Here is a 21,332-nt window from a genome sequence, read left to right as displayed (position 1 = left end):
TGTAGTAGGCGTTGAGTTGGTTGGAGATGGCTTTTGTCGAAGTTGACAAGCCAGCCGTAGGTCTCTGCCCTGGAAGCGTCGGTTCCAGGAGCCCCTGAATGAATTGGGGTCATAGGATCTGAAGTTGCGGCCTCGTCCTCCTGGCCGCGTTCCTCAAAAGGGCTGGTTAGTATGGAAGGAAGGAGATCGCCTGAAAGGCCTGTGGTCGATGTTCTTGACAGTGGCCAGAACTGGTTTGTGGGCGTCTTTGGGATCAACCAGCACTGCCTTTAGAGCTTCCTCGCCGAAGAGTAACGATCCGGAGTAAGGAGCCCTGGACAGATTCATTCTGGCCGCCCTGGACAGATTCATTCTGGCCGCTGAATCAGCTTGCCAGTGGCGAAGCCAGAGGGTCCGTCGAGCGACTATCTGAGCCGTCATGGCTCGTGCCCCCAATTGAGTGGTATCCAAGGTGGCATCGGCCACAAAAGCTGCTGTCTTACGCAACTTTACCAGTGACCTTCTGAGGGTGACAGGATCAGGGCTAGTGTCCTCTAGAAGATCATCTAGCCACATCATAGCTGCTCTGGAGAAAATGGAGGCTGAAGCGGAGGCACGCATGGAGAGGGCAGTGGCCTCGTGATTTTTGCGGAGGGCGAAGTCTATTCGTCGCTCAGTAGTGTCCTTTAGTTGGGATTCCCCTTCCCTGGGCAAGAGAGAACATGAAACGAGGCGAGCGATTGGTTCATCTATGCCAGGGACGTCTAACTTGGTGGCAAAGTCTGGAGCTAGGGCGTAAAACCTGTCAGCCAGGTTCTTGAAGTGGCGAGAATGGAATGGGTGAGCCCATTCTTCAGAGGCCAATTTGGCAATCGGGTCCGGCACCGAAAGGTAATGTTCAGTAGGTGCAGGGGATTTGAGAACCTTGGCCCCTTTGATGGCTGGGGTGGAGGAAGTTGAAGGCGCAGTCTGGAGACCAAGGGTATTAACTACCCTGCGTGCCAGGGGCTGATAGTCTGAGGCATTAAACAAGCGATACGATGTATCCTCCTCATGATCTGAATATTCGCTCCAGTCATCTCCTTCAACGTGGTCAGTGAAGGATGATTCCTCCGCATACGAGGCTTCGTCAAAAACTCTGCCTCTGGCTACATCAAAGGGGTTAGGTGAACAGGAAGGATGAGCTTCATGACACGCACGTTGGTCCATATTGAGTTGGGGTATGGCAGGAACTTGTGGTGGTGACTGCATTTGGGTGAAAAATGCCAGCATGGCTTGAAGTTGGAAGAGGAAATCAGGGGACGGCAGCAGCCCAGTTGTGGTAGATGTTTGTGCCTGAGTGGCTATTGGAGCAGATGTTTGGGACGGTAAAACGGAGGGAGGCTGGTTGGGCGAAGGCTGAGTGTGGAAGCCAGCAAAATCTTCCTCGTCAGAGGAAGCAGCAGGGGAATGAAGTATGTCGCTTATGTGTGCCTGAGTTGCTGTGGTAGTGGTGGGGTTGGCACAGAGGCATAGCGTGGCCGCTTTGGTTTGCTATGGCTTGAAAGATGTTTTGTCTTAGCCATTGCTTTAACATGCTTAGGCTTAGTCGCCTTAGAGTGTTGCGGCTGGGCTGTTTGTGACATGCCTGGCTGATCTGGCATCATATTGGCTGCTTGCGACATGCCTGGCTGTTCTGCCATCTTATATTAACTTGGGTGCAGTACACGGCCACAGAGGGGGCAGGATGTAAAGACCCGAACTGGCACAGTGTACGACCACAGAGGGGGTAGAATACACTGGCAGATGGCTAAGTGCACGGCCACAGAGGGGGCAGGATGCACTGTGGTATCAGCGTTAAAACAATATAGGCTGTGTAATATAGGCTGTATATTAGGCTTGGTACACGGCCACAGAGGGGGCAGGATGTACAAAATATAGTTCAGATTAGTGCTGTAGGCTGGATTTCAGGCGTGGTACACGGCCACAGAGGGGGCAGGATGTACTGAATATAATTCAGATTTATTAGAAGTCAGGCACTGATATTAAAGCTCCAGCCTTGATGATACTGAATATAATTCAAATTTAGTACAAGTCAGGCACAGATATTAAAGCTCCAGCCTTGATAATACTGAATATAATACAGATTTAGTACAAGTTAGCCATTGATATTAAAGCTCCAGCCTTGATGATACTGAATATACTTCAAATTTAGTACAAGTCAGCCACTGATATTAAAGCTCCAGCCTTGATAATACTGAATATAATTCAGATTTAGTACAAGTCAGCTCCAGCCTTGATAATACTGAATATAGTTCAGATTTAGTACAAGTCAGCCACTGATATTAAAGCTCCAGCCTTGATAATACTGAATATAGTTCAGATTTAGTACAAGTCAGCCACTGATATTAAAGCTCCAGCCTTGATAATACTGAATATAATTCAGATTTAGTACAAGTCAGCCACTGATATTAAAGCTCCAGCCTTGATAATACTGAATATAATTCAGATTTAGTACAAGGCAGCCACTGATATTAAAGCTCCAGCCTTGCTGATACTGAATATAATTCAAATTTAGTACAAGTCAGCCACTGATATTAAAGCTCCAGCGTTGATAATAGTGAATATAATTCAAATTTATTACAAGTCAGCCACTGATATTAAAGCTCCAGCCTTGATGGTATTGAATATAATTCAAATTTAGTACAAGTCAGCCACTGTAAATTTGTGTGTAAGGAAGCCCTGTAAGTCTGTCTACAACACACATACAACACACATACAGATAACTTGCAGGGAAGGTATCCGTTGGTTAATAAAGGGTTAACAAAAAAGGCGGGAAATTTGAATTCAACAAAAATGGCGCCCGGAAAAAAGAGCGGGAAAAAATGATCCGAAAATGGCGGAGGGGGAAGAAGCAATGGCGGCCGACTGGTAACGAACTGGGGGAAGGGCTGCCCAGCACAGTCTCGCAGGGGGAGGCGCGGGGTCAATAGTCGCACTTGCGGCTCTAAAAAACCCCAAAAGGAGACTGCCGAGAGACGCCTGTGTCGGGAAAGGCAGCAGGAGGGAAGCCGCTGTCGCCGCCGAGTAAAGGGATCTCCGCGGCGAAATTAAAGTCACGGAGAGAGAGGGAGAAAGAGAGGGCAGGAAGCCGCAGCAGCAAGCTCCCACCTGGAAGAGAACCGCAGCCGCGGTCTCTCCAAGAGCTCCTAAGAGCGCTGCTTGAGACAGCCCAGCAGAGGGAAAAAACAGAGCCGCGAGCTCCGGATGGATGCAACAGAGCCAGGGGGAAGCTCAAAAGCGGACAAAAACGAAGAGAACTGCAGCCGCGGTCTCTGAGGGAACCCTCAAACAAGCCTCAAACAAGTAAGGGAAATAAGCTTAAATAAAAAGTGGACAGAAACGAAGAGAACCGCAGCCGCGGTCTCTGAGGGGACCCTCAAACAAACCTCAAACAAGTAAGAGAGATAAGGTGAAATAAAGGCTCAAAAAATAAAAGGCTTAAAATTGGCCAAGAAACGTAGAGAACCGCAGCCGCGGTCTCTGAGGGAACCCTCAAACTTAAATGGAAAGTTAAACACAAACAGGGAAAGGAAGGACTTCAAACAAATACGCAAAACCTAGCTAAAAGCTACTTGCTACGCTTAAGATCCAATCTTGTTCGTACGAAGGCAAGAATGAACTGGAGAGTGGGAGGGGCCTGACGCCCCTAGTCTTGACTTCAAAGACATTCTTGCCTTCGCACGATAGGTGGAGCTAATACCCGCTGTGATGGCCGGACTCATAGGGAAAATCTTGCTCCTGTCAGGAAATTGTGCTGTAGTATTCTGCACTAACTGCAGTTGTGGACCAAGTGTAAAGGAAGAGTGAACAGAGTGTAGAGTGAAGTGCAAAGGAATAGAGTGCATTGCGGTGGTCCAGTCATGAAGTCACCTGTGCCTGGACTACTGTGGTCAAGCTATGATAGCTGCAGTTGTCATACCAGCCAAACCTGATAAAAAGCATTGCTAGCCGCCAGGGCTACCTGGGCCTCTAGTGACAAAGCTGGAACCAGAACCATCCCAAGACTGCATCCCGCTCCTTCAGGTAGAGTACAGCCCTTTCTAGTACAGGCAATTGGCCAATTTCTCTGAGAGCCACTCATCCACAGCACCTCCATCTTGCTGGGATTCAGGCTCAGCTTATTTCCTCTCATCCAACCCACCAATACATCCAGTCATTAGTTCAGGGCCTGCACAGCTTCTGATTCTGACAATATCAATAAATAGAGCTGAAGGTCATCAGCACACTGATAGAATAATCATTTGGAGTACTGAGGCAAGGTACCAACTGTTCTGTTGTTTCTTGATGAATTGTTTTCTGCAGCTAAGTTTTCTGCTGTTGCTGGGTTTATGGGTTTATGGGGTTTATAATGGTTTTACTGTAATGTATTGTTGGTTTTTAGAGTCACATGTAAGTTCTAAGTCACTTAGAGACTGTTTTATTAAACAACTTATAAGTTTAATAAATATCAACTAAAAAAACCAGCAGCAACACTTGCTATTAGATCACTGATGGCTCTCTAATTTGTGGAGGTCAGACTCTGCTAGCACAACGATTAATCCAGCTCTATTCCTTGTGGGCAAATGCAGTTAAATATAGTCTTTGGGAGCATAGCAATATGACCTTATGGTATCACTACATATGTAAAACAACAAAGAAACCAAGGCAAACAGCCCACCTGAAGCATGGAAGGAGGGTTAAGACTAATGGATGAGCCAACAGAATCACAGTGCAGCTTGGATTCACTGCAAGCTCTTTATTATTACATCTCCAGGCAATTTCCTATCACTAAAACAATGTTTTAAAACAAGTTTGAAATAGGCACATATTTTTCAGTATACATGTTTTTCCATATAAGAAACAGATTCATTTATCCTAGTCATCTATATAAAGTCATCTATATATTAAAATCACTGACAGAGCATACTAACCTTTGTTGTCTGCTAATTCCATTAAATGGATTTCTGCTGAGTTCTGTCACTAATGATAAGACCACCTGTTTAACAAAGACAATTACATATTACAAATATGGACACATTTCAGTGAAGATTATCCACAGTATTTTCACACAGTTGGGCTTAGATTTCCAAGTGGATTAATAATCTCTGTACTTGTTGTGACCTATGGTCTTGACCATAAATCAAGAACTAAAAAGAAATCATGGGTGGCACTTAATACGTTTTATTTTTTAAAATTTCTACCACACCTAGCTCTCCAAAGAGACTCAAGTCAAGTCAAGTCAATCTTTATTTTCAGTCAACCGACCACAATTACAAACATAGTATTAAGTATTAAAAATAAGACTACTTGGTAACAGAAGCTATGGCAGACATCGCAAAGCAGTTCAGTGGAATTAATTGCCATTCACAATCTTACAGGGTCTGGTCAAAATGGCCAAGTTCAAAAATTTGGCCACTTGTACAGTGGTTGCCTTATCAGAACCCTCAAGTAGAACAGTCAGAAGAAACTCAGAAGAGTGGCCTGGGAAAGACTGCATAATAGGGTATATTAGATCTTTTCCAAAGAGACGCAAGGTCTCTACAGGCAGGGAAGCTTGCAAAAGTGTCAAGTGCAATTCCCCCCTTCTCACTGCCCCTGTAGTCTCTGGAAGGGAAAGGGGAGGGACTATTAGACATCCTTGTCAAAGCAGCTCTTGCTAGGAAGGAGTTGCTGACTTTCTTATGTTCCATAATTGATCTATCACATTTCTCCATCTCTCAAACTTCTGTGGTAGCATAAGGCTCTGATAATGCCTCTGAAGTACAGAACAAAGAAACTGACAATGCCATACACCTGAGTTCTAGATTCAGACTCTGAATTTACAAAGACATTCTGAGTGCCTCTGAAGCACTCCATGAGTACAAAGATGAGAGAAGGAAGGGGCACTTGCCGTGCGCATTCTTGTGGAATCCTTACAGTTAATGGCCAAATGTATGAAGTACTCACATTTTCAATGAGTTTAGAATAGTAATCTGCAGATGTGAAGCCAAGAGTTGAAATAAAATGGTTAATATCCATGTCATGATTTCCCAGTCCAGAAAATGAGAGCAGGTGGCATAATGAACTCTTGAGGAAAAATCAACAGGAGAGAAAAACATCTAGTTAAAAAGCAAGCATCCTACCCCAAACAACTTCTATTATCTTCATATGCAGCATGAAACTGGATGAGTTTATGGCAGACTATATATAACTTGAATTCAATAAAACATCTGTACCAACAATGCTAAGTTATGGAACTGACACAGGAGGCAACCTTGACAACCATGAGCAGTACCCAAGTTCTGGCGTAAGATCTAAATGTTATTGAAATGCTTCAGAACAGTGACCGCAACACTATTAAATTAAACAATGAATAAGAGTGGAAATTTTGTAAGAAAGAAGAGTGCAAAACATTTTATCTCGGAAGGGGAAGATTTAAAAAAAAAAAGTAAATGAATTAAAACAAAGCAGAAATAGAAATTTATAAGTGTAACATCTTTTCATGAATCTTGGACGGTTATATAAAGTTACATCATAAGTGCTCCGATAAAATATCTATCATACATTAGAAAAGGTGCAAACTGAAAAATATACCAGCATGGTTAAATAGCAGAATCATTGCTCTGATAAGTTAGTTGAATACCACCCTATGGATATAGCATATTGCACATTCTAGGTTTTGACGCCAACAAGCCTTTTAAGTAGAAATCTTTTACAATCTACATCTGTACTGGAATCAGGATGGATGGATGGATGTTGCCTTCAGTTAATTGCTCAATGGGCCAGTTTCTATGTGCAGTTTTGTTAGTACACAGCATGATAGAATGAGACAGAAAAAATTATATAGCTATAGAAATATAGCTTCAGAAAAGTAACATCCCAAATCCTTGCTTGTTGTTTTTTTACTTTTCAGGGCATGTTGGACAGACAAATCAATACCTTCATAGATCTACTTAAAAAAAAACAAGAACACAAAGTATTTATTCTATCCGCAGAAAGAACAACTGTTATACTGCCATCTAGTGGCTTACATGTAAAAACAGGAAATAGTGCTTTGGATTTTCAAAGCAGGACTTGTTATCATAGTAGCCAAACTCCTATTTATTTTTATTACTTGTTCTAGTTTCCCTGCTCCATCTTTCTCAAATAGCTCAGGTTCAGATTAGCTCTAAATTTCAAAACTGTTCTCCCTCTCTAGTTAAATTTAAGCCTGCTCAAATTGTTCTTCCGCCACTACACAGCAGGTGGAGTTCTGTACAAATTCCAATAGCAGATTAATGACCAGTCATCAAAAGGCCATTCATCAGGATCCTAATGTCAACCATCAAAATAAAAGAGAAGTCCATTTCTCTTTGGAGAAAAGGGCCTTAGCTTAGTGGTAGACCACATGCTTTGCATGCAAGAGATCCCAGGTTCAACCCGACATCTCCAGACAGGACTGGAAATCCTAGAGTTCTTACTGCCAGTCAATGTAGACAATAGAGCTAAATGGGGCAAAGGTCTGATTTGGTAAAAGGCAACTTCCTCCTAATTTTATATAAGGAAAGAACATGCTTACAATGTTATGGATAACATGAAACCTGTCATGGCCCCGTCAGAGGACTCCTCAGATGAGGACGACTCGGGAGTAACAGCAGCAGACCCAGGAGCAGCAGGAGACACGGAGGAGCCTCCTGAGAATCCAGCTCCTTCTCCCCCTCAGCTGCAGAGCACCCCAGGGACAGCAGAGGCCCTGCAGCCAGACACAGACAGTGAACAGGATACTCCCCCCTCACCTGCAGAACGTAGACAGCAGAAGGTCAGGCAGAAGAGAGGCAGGCCTGTCTCCTTAAGGCCCAAACGCTGAGGGCTCACACCTGCTGTCCATCCTGCTCTTTATAAGGCACACCTTGGCTGCAGCTTGTTGCTGACTGCAACGTCAGGCGTGGCTTGTGTGTTCCTAGTTTCCTGGCACCCTCTTTCGGACTGACCCCTTGGCACTTGATCCCGGACCTCTACTGACCTCACTTCTGGACTCCTGACTCGGCAAGTACGCTTCGGACAAGCCTGGCCCTTATCAGCTCCCCTCCTCCTAGACCTGGCAGATTTATGACCAGACTGCCGGCTAAGGACTTTGCTTCCCTGCCAACCACCCAGGAATTTCCAGCCCCCCACCGGCACTGCTGACGCAGTGTAGAGCTGACAAAACCTTACATGTGCAAACACCATACACTTTTGTGAATACACGAGGATCTGCTGACGAACATAAAATGAGAACCTTGTACTGCAGATCCTCAATCCAGCAACAACAAAGGCATTTTCTGTGATGATGGATGGATATATTTTTATTTATTTATTTAAAATACTAGACCACTTAACATTAGCAAATTGTATCTAAATGTTGTACAATAGCATAAAATTACAGAACACATTATTGCAATAAAATACAACAGTAGGGGAACAAAAATACAGAGGTACAGAATCCAACTTTAGGGGTCAGGAAAGGCTTTGGCAAAAGGATATAAGAAAAGTTGCTTCTTTCAACTCCATTTCTAAAGAAACCATATGCCTGTGCCCAAAGGCAGTAGAATTGACACTAAAGAAACCATTCTGAACATTAATAACAACATTATTGTTGTAGTTTCAATTTTTTACGATTTTCTAAAATACAAACATATATTGCGTATTTTGGATTCCACATTACATTTTTTACAAGAAAACTGAAACATAAAGAGCTGATCACCTTTCTACTTGTGGCAACACGTCAAACAATAACCTACTAATGGAAAACTGCAAATAATCTTACTCTGCAACAATGGATGCAAAGAGTTAGGGTTTGGTACATAGATTTAATGGGAAAAAGTACTCGAGACGAAAATCACACAAAAACAAGCAGGCTCTGACAAATTTATTAATACTTGGTATTACTTTATTCAGTACATAAGCAACCCGGATCATCCAAAGAATCCACTTCCCTATGAGGATAGGCTAAAGCATTTGGGGCTTAGATGTTTAGAAAAAGGGGTGTATAAAATTATGCATGGTGTGGAAAAGTTATGCACTGTGCCAGAGGGGGTATGGAAGAGGAGGAGGTGTCCCTCCGCCCTTGGGGCTGGTCCAGCATAGGATCTGCTGAATCCTGTTCAGACTCTGCTCATGTCATGTGATGGCAATGGGCCTGATCCAGGTCTCTTTGCCATGCCAACCTGGGAGCCAGAGCAGTGAAGGGTGATTTTTTCCTGCCCCCATGGCTGGCATGAGCACTAGGGTTGTGGATGCAGTGCTCACCATGCTGCTCCATCAAGCCCCACTGCTGCCTAAGGATTGCAGCTTTAAAAAGGGACTAGATAGATTCATGAAGGTGAGCTTCATCAGTGGGTATTAGTCATGACAAGTGGGACCTGCAATGAAATGCCATGGTATAGCCTCAACCCCTAACAGGAATGGGCCCATTTAGAGTCCAGCCAGCCAAGCCATGTGGGACAGTTTATCCCCTCCCCTGGTTTTCCAGTGTTCTCTTCCAAGCAATGCTTAACATTTCATGGCTCCTGGAGGCTACTGTAAATGCATGTTCCTTTATGGACTTTTTCTGTGTTTTTTAATTTAAAAATGTTTTTGCTTCTGCATGCTTTAAGGTCACCCAAGCATGTTGATGCCTCCCTTTTTTTTCTCAGTTGCCCCAGTTTGGCTCTAATCCTATCGGCATTCAATCACCTGAGTTTACTATTAAAGGGAATACTAGCTAAATTCACTAATAGGCAAAAAAAACCCTTGCCGTTTAAGAACATCCCTATAGCCAACATATATTTCTATCAAAATCTAAAAAGCAAAGAAATTGGGCAGCTATACTGAATGCACCAGGGGACCTGATCTCCCCTCTGAGAGATTGGATTGCCCTAGAAATTTGTCAAAATGCAAACAAAATTTGGGTTGGTCTTTCACAGTCCAATCCACTTCCTGTGTAGCTTGGAAGAATTTGGTAACATGTGCCTCAGCATATGGTGAGTGGTGGCAACACCTGGAATCAGCCCAATAACAGAAAGAAGACATGTGCTGCACTGTTCTTGTTTTAGCAGGGAGGAAGCAACAATATTAAGACAGATGATATAGTTCAGATAAGTCACTTTAAATTTGATTTACTTTGCAATTTTAGTGAAGCATTTTCTTTTGCTTCTGTGAATATGTGACGTACAGCAACACAGAACAGAAGAGGGGAGGGGGAAAAGAGGGAGGGGGAGGGGAGGGGAAGTAGAGAAATGGAAGTAGAGAGGGAAAGGGGAAAGGCAGGTCTGATCATTTCCATGCTTTGTCACTTGAGGCTCAGGTAGCCTCGATGGCATGGAGTGCCTTCTACGAACTCGGGTTGGTGGCCCAGCTACGCTCCTATCTGGACAGGGATAACCTGGCTTCAGTTGTCCATGCTCTGGTAACCTCCAAGGTAGATTACTGCAATGCGCTCTACGTGGGACTGCCTTTGAAGACGGTTCGGAAACTGCAGCTTGTGCAAAATGCAGCAGCCTGGTAACAGGGACAAGATGGTTTGAACATATAAAACTGATTCTGGCCCTCTTGCATCAGCTGCCTGTATGTTTCCGAGCCCGATTCAAGGTGCTGGTTTTAACCTATAAAGCCTTACATGGCTTGGGACCACAATACCTGATGGAACGCATCTCCCAACACGAACCTACCCGTATACTACGCTCAACATCAAAGGTCCTTCTCTGGGTGCCTACTCCGAGGGAAGCTGGGAGGCTGGCAACAAAGAAGAGGGCCTTCTCAGTGGTGGCCCGCAAATTATGGAATGATCCCCTTGACAAGGTGCGCCTGGTGCCAACCCTGTTATCTTTTTGGTGCCAGGTCAAGACTTTCCATTTCTCCCAGGCATTTTAACAGTATTAGAATAACATGTGTTTTTAACTTGCTTATCTGTTTTTATGCATTTTAATGGTTTAAATTTGTATACTTGTTTTTAATGTTTTTAATTGTTGTAAACCGCCCAGAGAGCTTCGGCTATGGGGCGGTATATAAACGCAATAAAATAAATAAATAAAATAAATAATGGACCCTCTAAGATGACCTATGAAATCAAAAAAGAAATATGATTTAATATAAAAAATGTGAACTTTGTTTTGAACTGGAAAAAGTGAACATCTTAGAAGGCAGGAACTGGGAAGTGGGGAGACACCTCATATTACTAGTTAGCCATTCAATCATGGAAAGGATCCATAGGCCTAGCGCAGTAATGTAGTGGCAAATTCAGAAGTGCAGGGTCCCTTCATGATAGTCATGCCATGCTCCTCATAGCCATGCTCCCTCACTCGCTTGCTTGCTCTCTGTTGTCATCTCCACGCTCCTCAGTCGTTCCTGCCTGTACCTTCTTCCACAACAACAGATGTCCCTAGGAGCCAATCAGCATGAAAGGGGATTGTGGTTGCTACTGAGAAGAGTTTCTCAGTGGCTGGCTCACCTCCTTTCACTCTGACTGGCTCCAATCAGCAGAAAAGGACAAGAAAGCATGTTAGATTATTCTTCTCAGTGGCTAACACACTCCCCATTCGTGCTGATTGACATGTAGAATGCTGCAGGGACCCAGCTGAAATCCTGCTCCCCTAAAAGTAAAGAGTCTAAAACCCCGAGACCCTGGACGACTACACTCCTGGGACTCTTGCATTATTTCTGCCCACTGAAACAACTGGTGCTACAGGTCTGGCATTCCCCATCAACCTTTAGAACAAGCATCTCTAGAAGTAACATCTTCCATCTCCCCTTCCAATATCAACAGAATAATCCCAATATCTTAAGCGGCTTCCTGAACAAGGTGTAGACATGGGGTTCTAGGCAATAATCTCTCATTTTCCAAGTTCTTCTCCATTTCATTACACTTTGGATCCACATTTGGGCTAGGTGGAGCCAGTATTGCCTACATATCATCCAAATATTTCTGTGCTTGCGCCAGTTTTGATGGCGTTTTCTCAGGACCTGCAACCGCACGCCCCCCAAGGTCTTTTTAAAGTACAAGGCCCACCCACTACAAGCCTTAGGGGTAACCTGTTGACAAATTTGGCACTTTTTATGGTTTGTTTGGGAGAAGATCGAACACATGACAAAGAGAATGATTATCACTTATACTGCACTGGACACACAGTTTGAAAAGTACTCTTTGTGTCATTAGATACAACTTTGAGAGTAAAGTCGCTCACCTCCATAGCAATTCTGGGGCCACATCCACATTCACTGCAGTAGCCAGTGCAATATCTGCTACAATATCTTGGGATCAGTTTCAGTTGATGCGGCCTGATGATGTGAACAAGCTGCTTGTGATAATGCAGACAGTACCATTTCTTGACTGTCGCCCCTCTTGGCTTATTAAAGCTTGCCAAAGGGATATCACTGAGTGGATCCAGAGTGTGGTCAACACATCTTCGTGGGAGGGAGTTGTCCCTTCTGTCCTGCAAGAGGCAGTGATCCGACTCCTCAAAAAGCTCAGCCTGAACCCACTGGTTTGTGGCAGTAGCAAATTCCCCCCTTTTAGGGAAGCTGCTCAAGAGAGTTGTGGCACAACCCTTGCAAGTACTCTTGGATGAAACTGATCATCTCAACCCATTTCAAACTGGGTTCAGGCCTGGTTATTGGACTGAATCAGCCTTAGTCACCCTGATGGATGAGCTTTATCGGAAGAAGGACATGGGGCGCCAACCCCATTATTCTTACTTGATCTCTCAGCAGCTTTTGATACCACTGACCATGGCATCCTCCTGAACCCACTCAGTGAGATGCATATCGGAGGCACTACTTTACAATGGTTCCAATCCTATCTCCAGGGTTGGTTTCAAAAAATAGGTTCAGTAATTGGGTTTTGATCCCCTAGCAGTTGTGCTGTGGGGTGCCTCAGCATGCCATTTTGTCTCCAACACTGTTCAACACCTATATGGGGGTATTAGGAGATATGGGGCAAGGTGTCATCAGTACTCTGATACCCAGCTATTTCTCTGCAACATCTGAATCAGGAGATGGCATGCAAGCCTTGGATTGATGACAGTCTGGATGAGGGCCAATAAGCCAACTCTGAATCCTGGCAAGATGGAGGCATTGTGGATGGCTCTTTCCTGAGTCCAGATAATTGGTCAATTGCCTGCTTTGGATTGCATTGGACTCCCCTTGAAAGAGCAGGTTCGTAGTCTGGGGGTGTTCCTGGACCCATCTTTGTTAGTAGAGGCCCAGATGGCCTCAACAGCTAGGAGTTCATTTTACCAGCTTTGGCTAGTAAGACAGCTATGGTCATTTCTGGACTGGGATACCCTGACCACTGTTGTTCATGTGCTCATAACTTCCAGATTGGATTACGGTAAAGTGCTCTATGTGGGGCTGCCCTTGAGGTTGGTTGGGAAGCTGCAACTAGTGCAAAATACAGCAGCTCAATTGCTCACTGGGTAAGGATATTGCCATCATGTTACATTGCTGCTGAAAGAATTGCACTGGTTGCTCCAGGTTAAGTTCAAAGTGCTGGATTTGGTGTGTAAAACCCTAAATTGCTTGGGACCAGGATACCTGAGAGAATGTCTCATACTCTTATATACCCAGTCGATCACTGTGCTATGCAGGTGAGGGCCTCCTGCAGATATCATCTCATCAGGAGGTCCATTCCACACAATATAGGAATTGGGCCTTTAGTGTAGTAACACCTAACCTTTGGAATTCCCACCCATTAAATATTATACAGGTGCCATCTCCGTTGTCTTTTTGGCATCTGCTGAAGACCTTCATCTTCCAGTAAGCCTTTTAAGTAAAGATCTTTCCTAGTCGACATTTGTATAGGAATTGTTTTTAGATATTTTCATTGTTTCCTCATTTGCTTGTTTGCCACGGAATAATGGGATATAATTTTAAGTAAAGATAATACCACCAGACCACTTTTTGTACTTTTACGTCTTTTTTTTTTAGGGAGAACAACAGATAAAAAATAAAAATCAGGAAGCAGTAATAAAAATTAACCATGAAACAATGCCAAACTGCTGGTCAACAGAGAACTCTCTAAGGTTCTTCTCCCATGGCAGAAAACTGAGGAGGAAGCTGTGCTCACCATTCCTTAACTGAGTGGGCAGTGAGAACATTCAGAGAAGAGATACGAAAGCTTTTGCAACTGCCCTGCACATGTGTAGTTCCCTCCTTCTCTGCAGGTCAAGAAAATGCAAGACCTACATATTAAGAACATCGGAATCTCCCTTATATCCTAGATCAGACAATTTATCCATCTGGGCCCAGTATTTGATTGGCAGTGGCACTCCAATGTTTCAGGAAGAAGTTTTTTGCATCACCGGCTGCCTTTTTCTTTTTTTTAACTGAGATTCAACCTGGGACCTTCTGCATACAAATAAGTGCTCTGCCATTGGGTTACAGCACCTCCCAATCTTGCATGTCTGCGTAATTGCACAGAGAATCTTGCTATTTTTGGTCATGTCTAAAGTAGCTCTCAAGTGTGTAGCATCCACATGCCAATGAGAAGTGCACTTGGAAGAATGGAAACAGGAACAGGAAGTCCCTTTGCATCTCCTCTTGTTCTTGCTTCTCAGTAACTCTATAAACATAGGTTTCAAATCCAGACCACCAGTTTAATCCACTTTCATCAAACTCCTTAAAAAGCAAGAGTAAAAGCGTGCGTTCCTGGGATCTTTAAGAAACTAAAATCTACCAGTTCTCAACTTCTCTTCAAATGTCTAAAGCCTCTTAAAATTTACTGCTGCTTTTCTGCCTCTTTTCCTTTAAAATCCTGTTTACAAGATTTTGTGTCCCCCATGCCATTTAAATTAATAACAATAAAACTTCTATTTGAAAAAACCCTTTTCACTACAAAACAGACACCTAGAGAATTATAGTGGTTAAGTAACTGAGAAGGAAGCCTGCTCACTTAGTCTGTCTCAACACCCTCTGTTTATGTAGCCTATTCCATGAGCAAGATGCTGACATAATACAGCTTACTGATTTTCCACACTCTGATCCAATCATAACAAAGTATGCAGATCCCAATTTTGCTTACAAGAACTCTTGCATGCTTATTCATTAGTCCATGGGGGGGGGGAGGGAATGTAAAATCAGTTTTCTACAAACCAATACACATTAAACCATGTTATAAGTTTCAGAATACAGCTTGTACTACACAATTATATTTATGCTAATATTTATTAAGGGCCAAACAATCAACTTAATGACATAATTTTTATTAGTAGCATGTGTTTATACTGATACAACCAGAACATTAGACATTGTTTAATAACATACAAAAGTGTTTATAAAATACAAAATTGAATTAAAGGAAGGAAATACAAATATTATCTATTTCATTTAAATTTTTCCAAAAGACACAAACCTACGTATTTGGAACTAGCAAAATGCTTAGGCATGCTTTACACTTGGAACACATAAACCAAAGATGCACCTGTGGCCCTCCAGATGTTGCTGGACTCGGACTTCCATCAGTGCCAGCCAGTATGCCCAGCTGGAGGAGTTCTAGGATAATGAGAGTTGTAGTCTAACCACATCAGGTTCCCTGCCCCTGCTGTAAGCAATGAGATAAACTAAGGAGGAAGCTCCTTCTTTATCAGAGGAAGAAAATCTCTGGATCCAGCTCAACGTCCCCAAGTCACATGAAAGTTTCTGTCTAATAATTTAAATACCCCTTTGAGTAAGGGATGCCAAATACCTTTATATATACCAATCCATTAATGAGCTGCTTTCTTGGATTTTCCTCCACAAGTGCTGACTGCAATTTTATTTTGCTGACCATGCATCAGAAAGCACCCCGAGAGACCATCAGAAGGCAGAGCCTGCCTAGGGCCTAAGAAATTAACATAGAAAGATGAGATAAGAACCCAGGACTCATATTTTACACTGCATGTGATACATGTCATTTTTTGTTGGGGTCATTAGATTTGAACGAAACCTGATGTGTCCCATTCAATAGCTATGGGCTAGTATCCAACTAAACAATTCCACTAGCACAAGCACTTTTGGCTGAGCAATGGAACTTCCCCTCCCTCTCCTCTCCCTGCACAGTCCTCCCCCAAAAAAACTGGCTTTGGAAGGTTGGGGAACATCCCAGAACATATTTAGGGGGCACCTTGGGCGAGGAGAAGAAGAGGAAGTTCCACTCTGCAGCCAAAAGTGCTTGCACTAGTTGTATACTGCCCTATAGTTTTTTATAGATCTTCCCACAACTCTGCTGGCAGCAGATGCAGTAGGAGACAAAGGTTAGTAACAGTCAAACTTTTCAACTCCCTATCTTAATTCCAGGCAAGAATAAAGTTGCCCTGGTACTAATGAAAAGCTTAGTGGTGATTGTGTTAAGCAGCAATATTCTCTTGGCACTCTCTGGTTGGCATTGGCCCCAAACAAGTGTCACCAAAACCTGTCACTAAACAGAATTTGCAGAAATTCATGACTGAAGAGAAGGTGAGAATCTTCTGTGGCAATCAAGTTGGTGATTGTGCTAATTCGACATTCAAATATTTTAAAGACGTTCCTTGCATTTTGTTTCTGGTTTAAATGTTTTTTTTAAAAATAATAATCCAGAATTCACCTTTTAAAAGGAGTTGTAAAGAATGCTTGCAAGAGTCTGTTTGTGAAGCAATATTATTATTGTTGTTTTTGTAGTGGTGATTATTATTGTTTTCCTGTCAGTTCTGATCTATGTGAAACTAGTACATGAAAACAATGGTGTAAAAGCCTCTGTAAATCTCTCTCACTTTACACCACCGAGTTTAGTTTTGGATATTTCAGTTTTATATAATGTTAAAAGCCTTTTTGCTAGACCAACAAAGAATATAAGGTTGTATCCAATGAAGTCATTCAAGTTAATGCAAAGCCTTCTACTGTTCCAACTAGACTTTGGAACAGAATAGAAGCTGCCTTATACTGAATCAGACTGTTGGTCCATCTAGCTCAGTACCGTCTACACTGACTGGCAGTGGCTCTCCAGGGTTTCAGGCAGGAGTCTCTCCCAGCCCTACCTGGAGATGCTGAGATTGAACTTTGGACCTTCTGCATGTAAGGCAGATGCTCTGCCACTGAGCTACAGCCCTTCCCCAAAGGTGACTTCTTCACCTTGCACCCTCTCCCCAAATTTGCTCTGGGGGATTGGGGGAAAACCCAGAACAGATTTGGAGGGCAGGGAGAGAAGTTATATTATGCAGGCAGAAGTCCTTGTGCTAATGGGACAACTTTGTTGGATAAAACCTATAGAAGAGACAGATCAAGCTTGAGAGTAAAGTCAAAGAGGAGTCTCTTGCCATTTTAGTCAGGGGATTCTTGTTACACACACTGTATGATTTGTTCTTAAAGAACATGACACTGGAGAATTTAAAGTGATCAAATGGACAGGAAAAATAAATTTAAAACAAAGACTAAGTTACTAGCGTTTACTTCCACTGCAAATAAAGTTACATATTAGAATTGTTTCAGCAATAGGGCATCATGTTTGGTGAAAGAGTTAACACATCCATTTGAGAAAAAAATCTAATGGCAGTATAAAGTTTACTTCAAAGAGCGGCAATCCCCGCCTCCGGAAGAGCATGCCCTGTATAATTACTAGTGACAAAACCAAGGAGCCCAAAGAAAGCAGAGGGAAACAACCTATCACAAAAGCCTGCATAAGCAAAAAACCTTGAGAGGCCTGTGTAATGCTGTTTACTTCAGTACTGTTACAATCAGTGATGCAGAGGAAAGGACTGACAAATATCTGCACACTGTGACCACCCACATTATGAGAAGCACTATGATTAAAGTGAGTTCTGTGTTGCAATATCTGCCAGCATAGTCGGCTCCATGTTGTAATTATTATATTTGCAGTCATCTTTTAATTACTTTCACATGTTGTAACATGTTTCCCTATGCTGCCTAACTTGAAAAGCACTGAACATTCCTAGGCTGCTTTTATGTGCGTGCACAATTGCAGAACTATTGGATTTTATTTTTAAAGGAACAAAAATAATTTTGACTGATCCTTAACTTTTGACTGACACTTAAGGAATATTGTCAACAGCATGAAACAAAAGTATTTATAAAGTGCCCAAAGTTTTCTAGGCATGGTAAAAAGATTAACAGACAAAACAACAGTCCCTGACCAGAAGCTTACAATCTAATGGGTGTGATACAAAAGGAAGAAGGGATGGTAAGGAAGCAGGGTAAAAAGCCTATTTGGGCACTCATTCTTTATAAAGTTACATAAATGTTTAATGACTAGGTTGAATGACCACTGAGGAAGACTATTCTGGGAGAGCAGAAAGGGGGCAAATAGTAGCTGGTCTCAGAGGAGAGCTGCAGAGTTGGCTGTGCTGTCTCAGCCCTCCCTCTGCTGCAGCATGCTGGAATGGCTGCTCATGAAGGGCAATACATACTACTGAAGCATTTCTTTTAATACTTGCATGAATAAGCTACAGCATGATTCAAATATTGTGTCTTTTTCAAAATAAAAGATTTAACAGTGCAATCCCATGCCTTACTCAGAAACAAGTCTGTGTCAAATGAGATTTAATTAATGCAAGCCTTTAAATGTTGTCATTCTTCCAACACCCTGCAAACATTGTTAAAGACTAATATATAAATCCTACAAATACTTACATGCCTATCACTGCAAAAAAAAAATATAAGCAATGGAATAAATATGTGCATGGAGATAGACATGTCAAGAAAAAAAACCATGTATAATTTCTCCCTCTGTCATACAGAATGGTTTAAGCTGCAAGGGGACAGTACCTAATAGAGCTTAAAATGAGAGAGAGTTGCCACTTGGGTAATTTCAGTTCTCTCAGTCTCTCATTTTTCCAGTTCGCTACATTTTTGCAGCAAATCGCAATTTTTTTAAAAAAAATTCCTCATGAAAATTTCTCCTAAAATAGTTTTGACAAATGTACACATTTTTGCAAGCAAATTTCCCTAATATAATGCATTTTATGTTATTTTCAGTAATATATGAATTTATATCCACACCTTAGTGCTTATACATTTTGTACACATTACTTGGCTGGAAAACTGTATTGCAAAATTTGGAAAAATACAAATGTCAAAGAATTACTATATTTTGGTAAGTGGACTCCTGCTGGGAGGAAGGGGGGATATAAATCAAATAATAAATAAATAAATAAAATTAGTACAAATTAGGTAATTTCATCTTTAAATGCAAATTGAATCAAATTTCTTCCCCATCCCTACCCTTGGACCCTCCTGGGCTGCACCATTCTCTCATAACCCAGTGATGAAAGATACTATGCCCTGTTCCTGGACTCAGTTCCTCTTTGGCTAAATCTAAAACACAAGAGAATTTCTCCAACACTTCCTTTTAAGATTAACATTATCAGTTAGTAATAGTTTTGAGCTGATTAATTAAAATGTTGCAGTGTTGATAGCGGCCCAAATCAAATTGCCACATACTTTACAACTAAACCAATATTCTTACATAAGAATATAAGAGCCTGCTGGATCAAGTCAATGTCCCGTCTAGTACAGCATTCTGTTCTCTAAGTGGCCCACCAGATACCTGTGGGAAGCCTGCAAGTAGGACCTGAGCACAAGAGCACTCTCCTTTCCTGCAGTTTCCAGAAAGAGACATCTAAATCCAGAGCTTGGAAAAGTTACTTTTTTGAACTACAACTCCCATCAGACCAATCCAGTGGCCATGGTGGCTGGGGCTGATGGGAGTTGTAGTTTAAAAATTAACTTTTCCAAGCTCTGTCTAAATCTGCTTAGCCTCACCCTATTTCTAATGGGTAGTATGGGAAGATTTTGGCTGAACAGTGTTCTTGGTAGGTTTACAGGCAGGCCCCGCTTATACGGCAGGTTCCATTCCGGTCCCCCGCCGTAAAGCGGAAATCACTGTAAAGCGGAACCCCATTGAGTATAATGGGCCGCGTCGCACAAAAATGCCGTGAAAATGCCACAAAATGCCGCAAAAGCGGCTTTAAAACAGGGAATGAAAGCCACCGCATTAGCGGAACGCCGGGAAGCGGGGCCCTACTGTATTTTCAAAAACTATAGCAAAGAGAAATATTCTTATTTTAAACAGCAACATTTTGCTTGATAGCAACCACATACTTTATTCGTAGTAGATGAACAGTAACTAGGTTTTCAAGGAGTTCATCAAAAACCAATGAATGTCCATGAGTAGATCAACTCCTCTCATGCTAGATTAGATCAGCATATTAGTTCTAGGGGAGACAGAAGGAGCAGCAGGCAACTCACAGAAAGAGGTGTTGTCTCATAAGTAAAGTTCTGGAGCCCCTACACCTAATCTTCCACTTGCTGCAAGTGATCCGATTGAGTCCCTAGAACAGGAGTAGCCAACATAGCACCCTCTAGAAGTTGTTGGACTGCTATTACCATCAGCCTCAGCCAGCATAGCCAATGGTCAAAGATGATGGAAGCTGTAGCTTAACAACATCTGAATGGCACCAAGCTGGCTACCCCTGCCATAGAACATAAGAACATAAGAACATAAGAAGAGCCTGCTGGATCAGGCCAGTGGCCCATCTAGTCCAGCATCCTGTTCTCCCAGTGGCCAACCAGGTGCCTGGGGGAAGCCCGCAAGCAGGACCCGAGTGCAAGAACACTCTCCCCTCCTGAGGCTTCCGGCAACTGGTTTTCAGAAGCATGCTGCCTCTGACTAGGGTGGCAGAGCACAGCCATCATGGCTAGTAGCCATTGGTAGCCCTGTCCTCCATGAATTTGTCTCATCTTCTTTTAAAGCCATCCAAGCTGGTGGCCATTACTGTATCTTGTGGGAGCAAATTCCATAGTTTAACTATGCGCTGAGTAAAGAAGTACTTCCTTTTGTCTGTCCTGAATCTTCCAACATTCAGCTTCTTTGAATGTCCACGAGTCCTAGTATTATGAGAGAGGGAGAAGAACTTTTCTCTATCCACTTTCTCAATGCCATGCATAATTTTATACACTTCTATCATGTCTCCTCTGACCCGCCTTTTCTCTAAACTAAAAAGCCCCAAATGCTGCAACCTTTCCTCGTAAGGGAGTCGCTCCATCCCCTTGATCATTCTGGTTGCCCTCTTCTGAACCTTTTCCAACTCTATAATATCCTTTTTGAGATGAGGCGACCAGAACTGTACACAGTATTCCAAATGTGGCCGCACCATAGATTTATACAACGGCATTATGATATTGGCTGTTTTATTTTCAATACCTTTCCTAATTATCCCTAATATGGAATTTGCCTTTTTCACAGCTGCCGCGCACTGGGTCGACATTTTCATCGTGCTGTCCACTACAACCCCAAGGTCTCTCTCCTGGTCGGTCACCGCCAGTTCAGACCCCATGAGCGTATATGTGAAATTCAGATTGTTTGCTCCAATATGCATAATTTTACACTTGTT

At 42.7% G+C, this 21,332-nt stretch overlaps 1 protein-coding gene across 6 annotated transcripts in view; it reads right to left on the bottom strand.

Annotated features, from left to right (window-relative positions):
* Positions 1–21,332, bottom strand: part of FANCC (FA complementation group C) — a 123,942-nt gene that overhangs the window by 57,513 nt on the left and 45,097 nt on the right. For all 6 annotated transcript variants that reach the window (XM_061626530.1, XM_061626531.1, XM_061626529.1 and 3 more), the window contains 2 exons: positions 5,947–6,066; positions 4,932–4,996 (listed from right to left, as the gene is read on the bottom strand). In XM_061626530.1, coding sequence (XP_061482514.1) covers positions 4,932–4,996; positions 5,947–6,066 — 185 coding nt within the window. The remainder of the gene's footprint in view (positions 1–4,931; positions 4,997–5,946; positions 6,067–21,332) is intronic.

Source organism: Rhineura floridana, chromosome 1 (assembly GCF_030035675.1).
Source record: "Rhineura floridana isolate rRhiFlo1 chromosome 1, rRhiFlo1.hap2, whole genome shotgun sequence".
Classification (NCBI taxonomy): Eukaryota; Metazoa; Chordata; class Lepidosauria; order Squamata; family Rhineuridae; genus Rhineura; species Rhineura floridana.
Note: the sequence above shows the minus strand (reverse complement) of the source record. Positions and strands in the feature narration are given on the sequence as shown.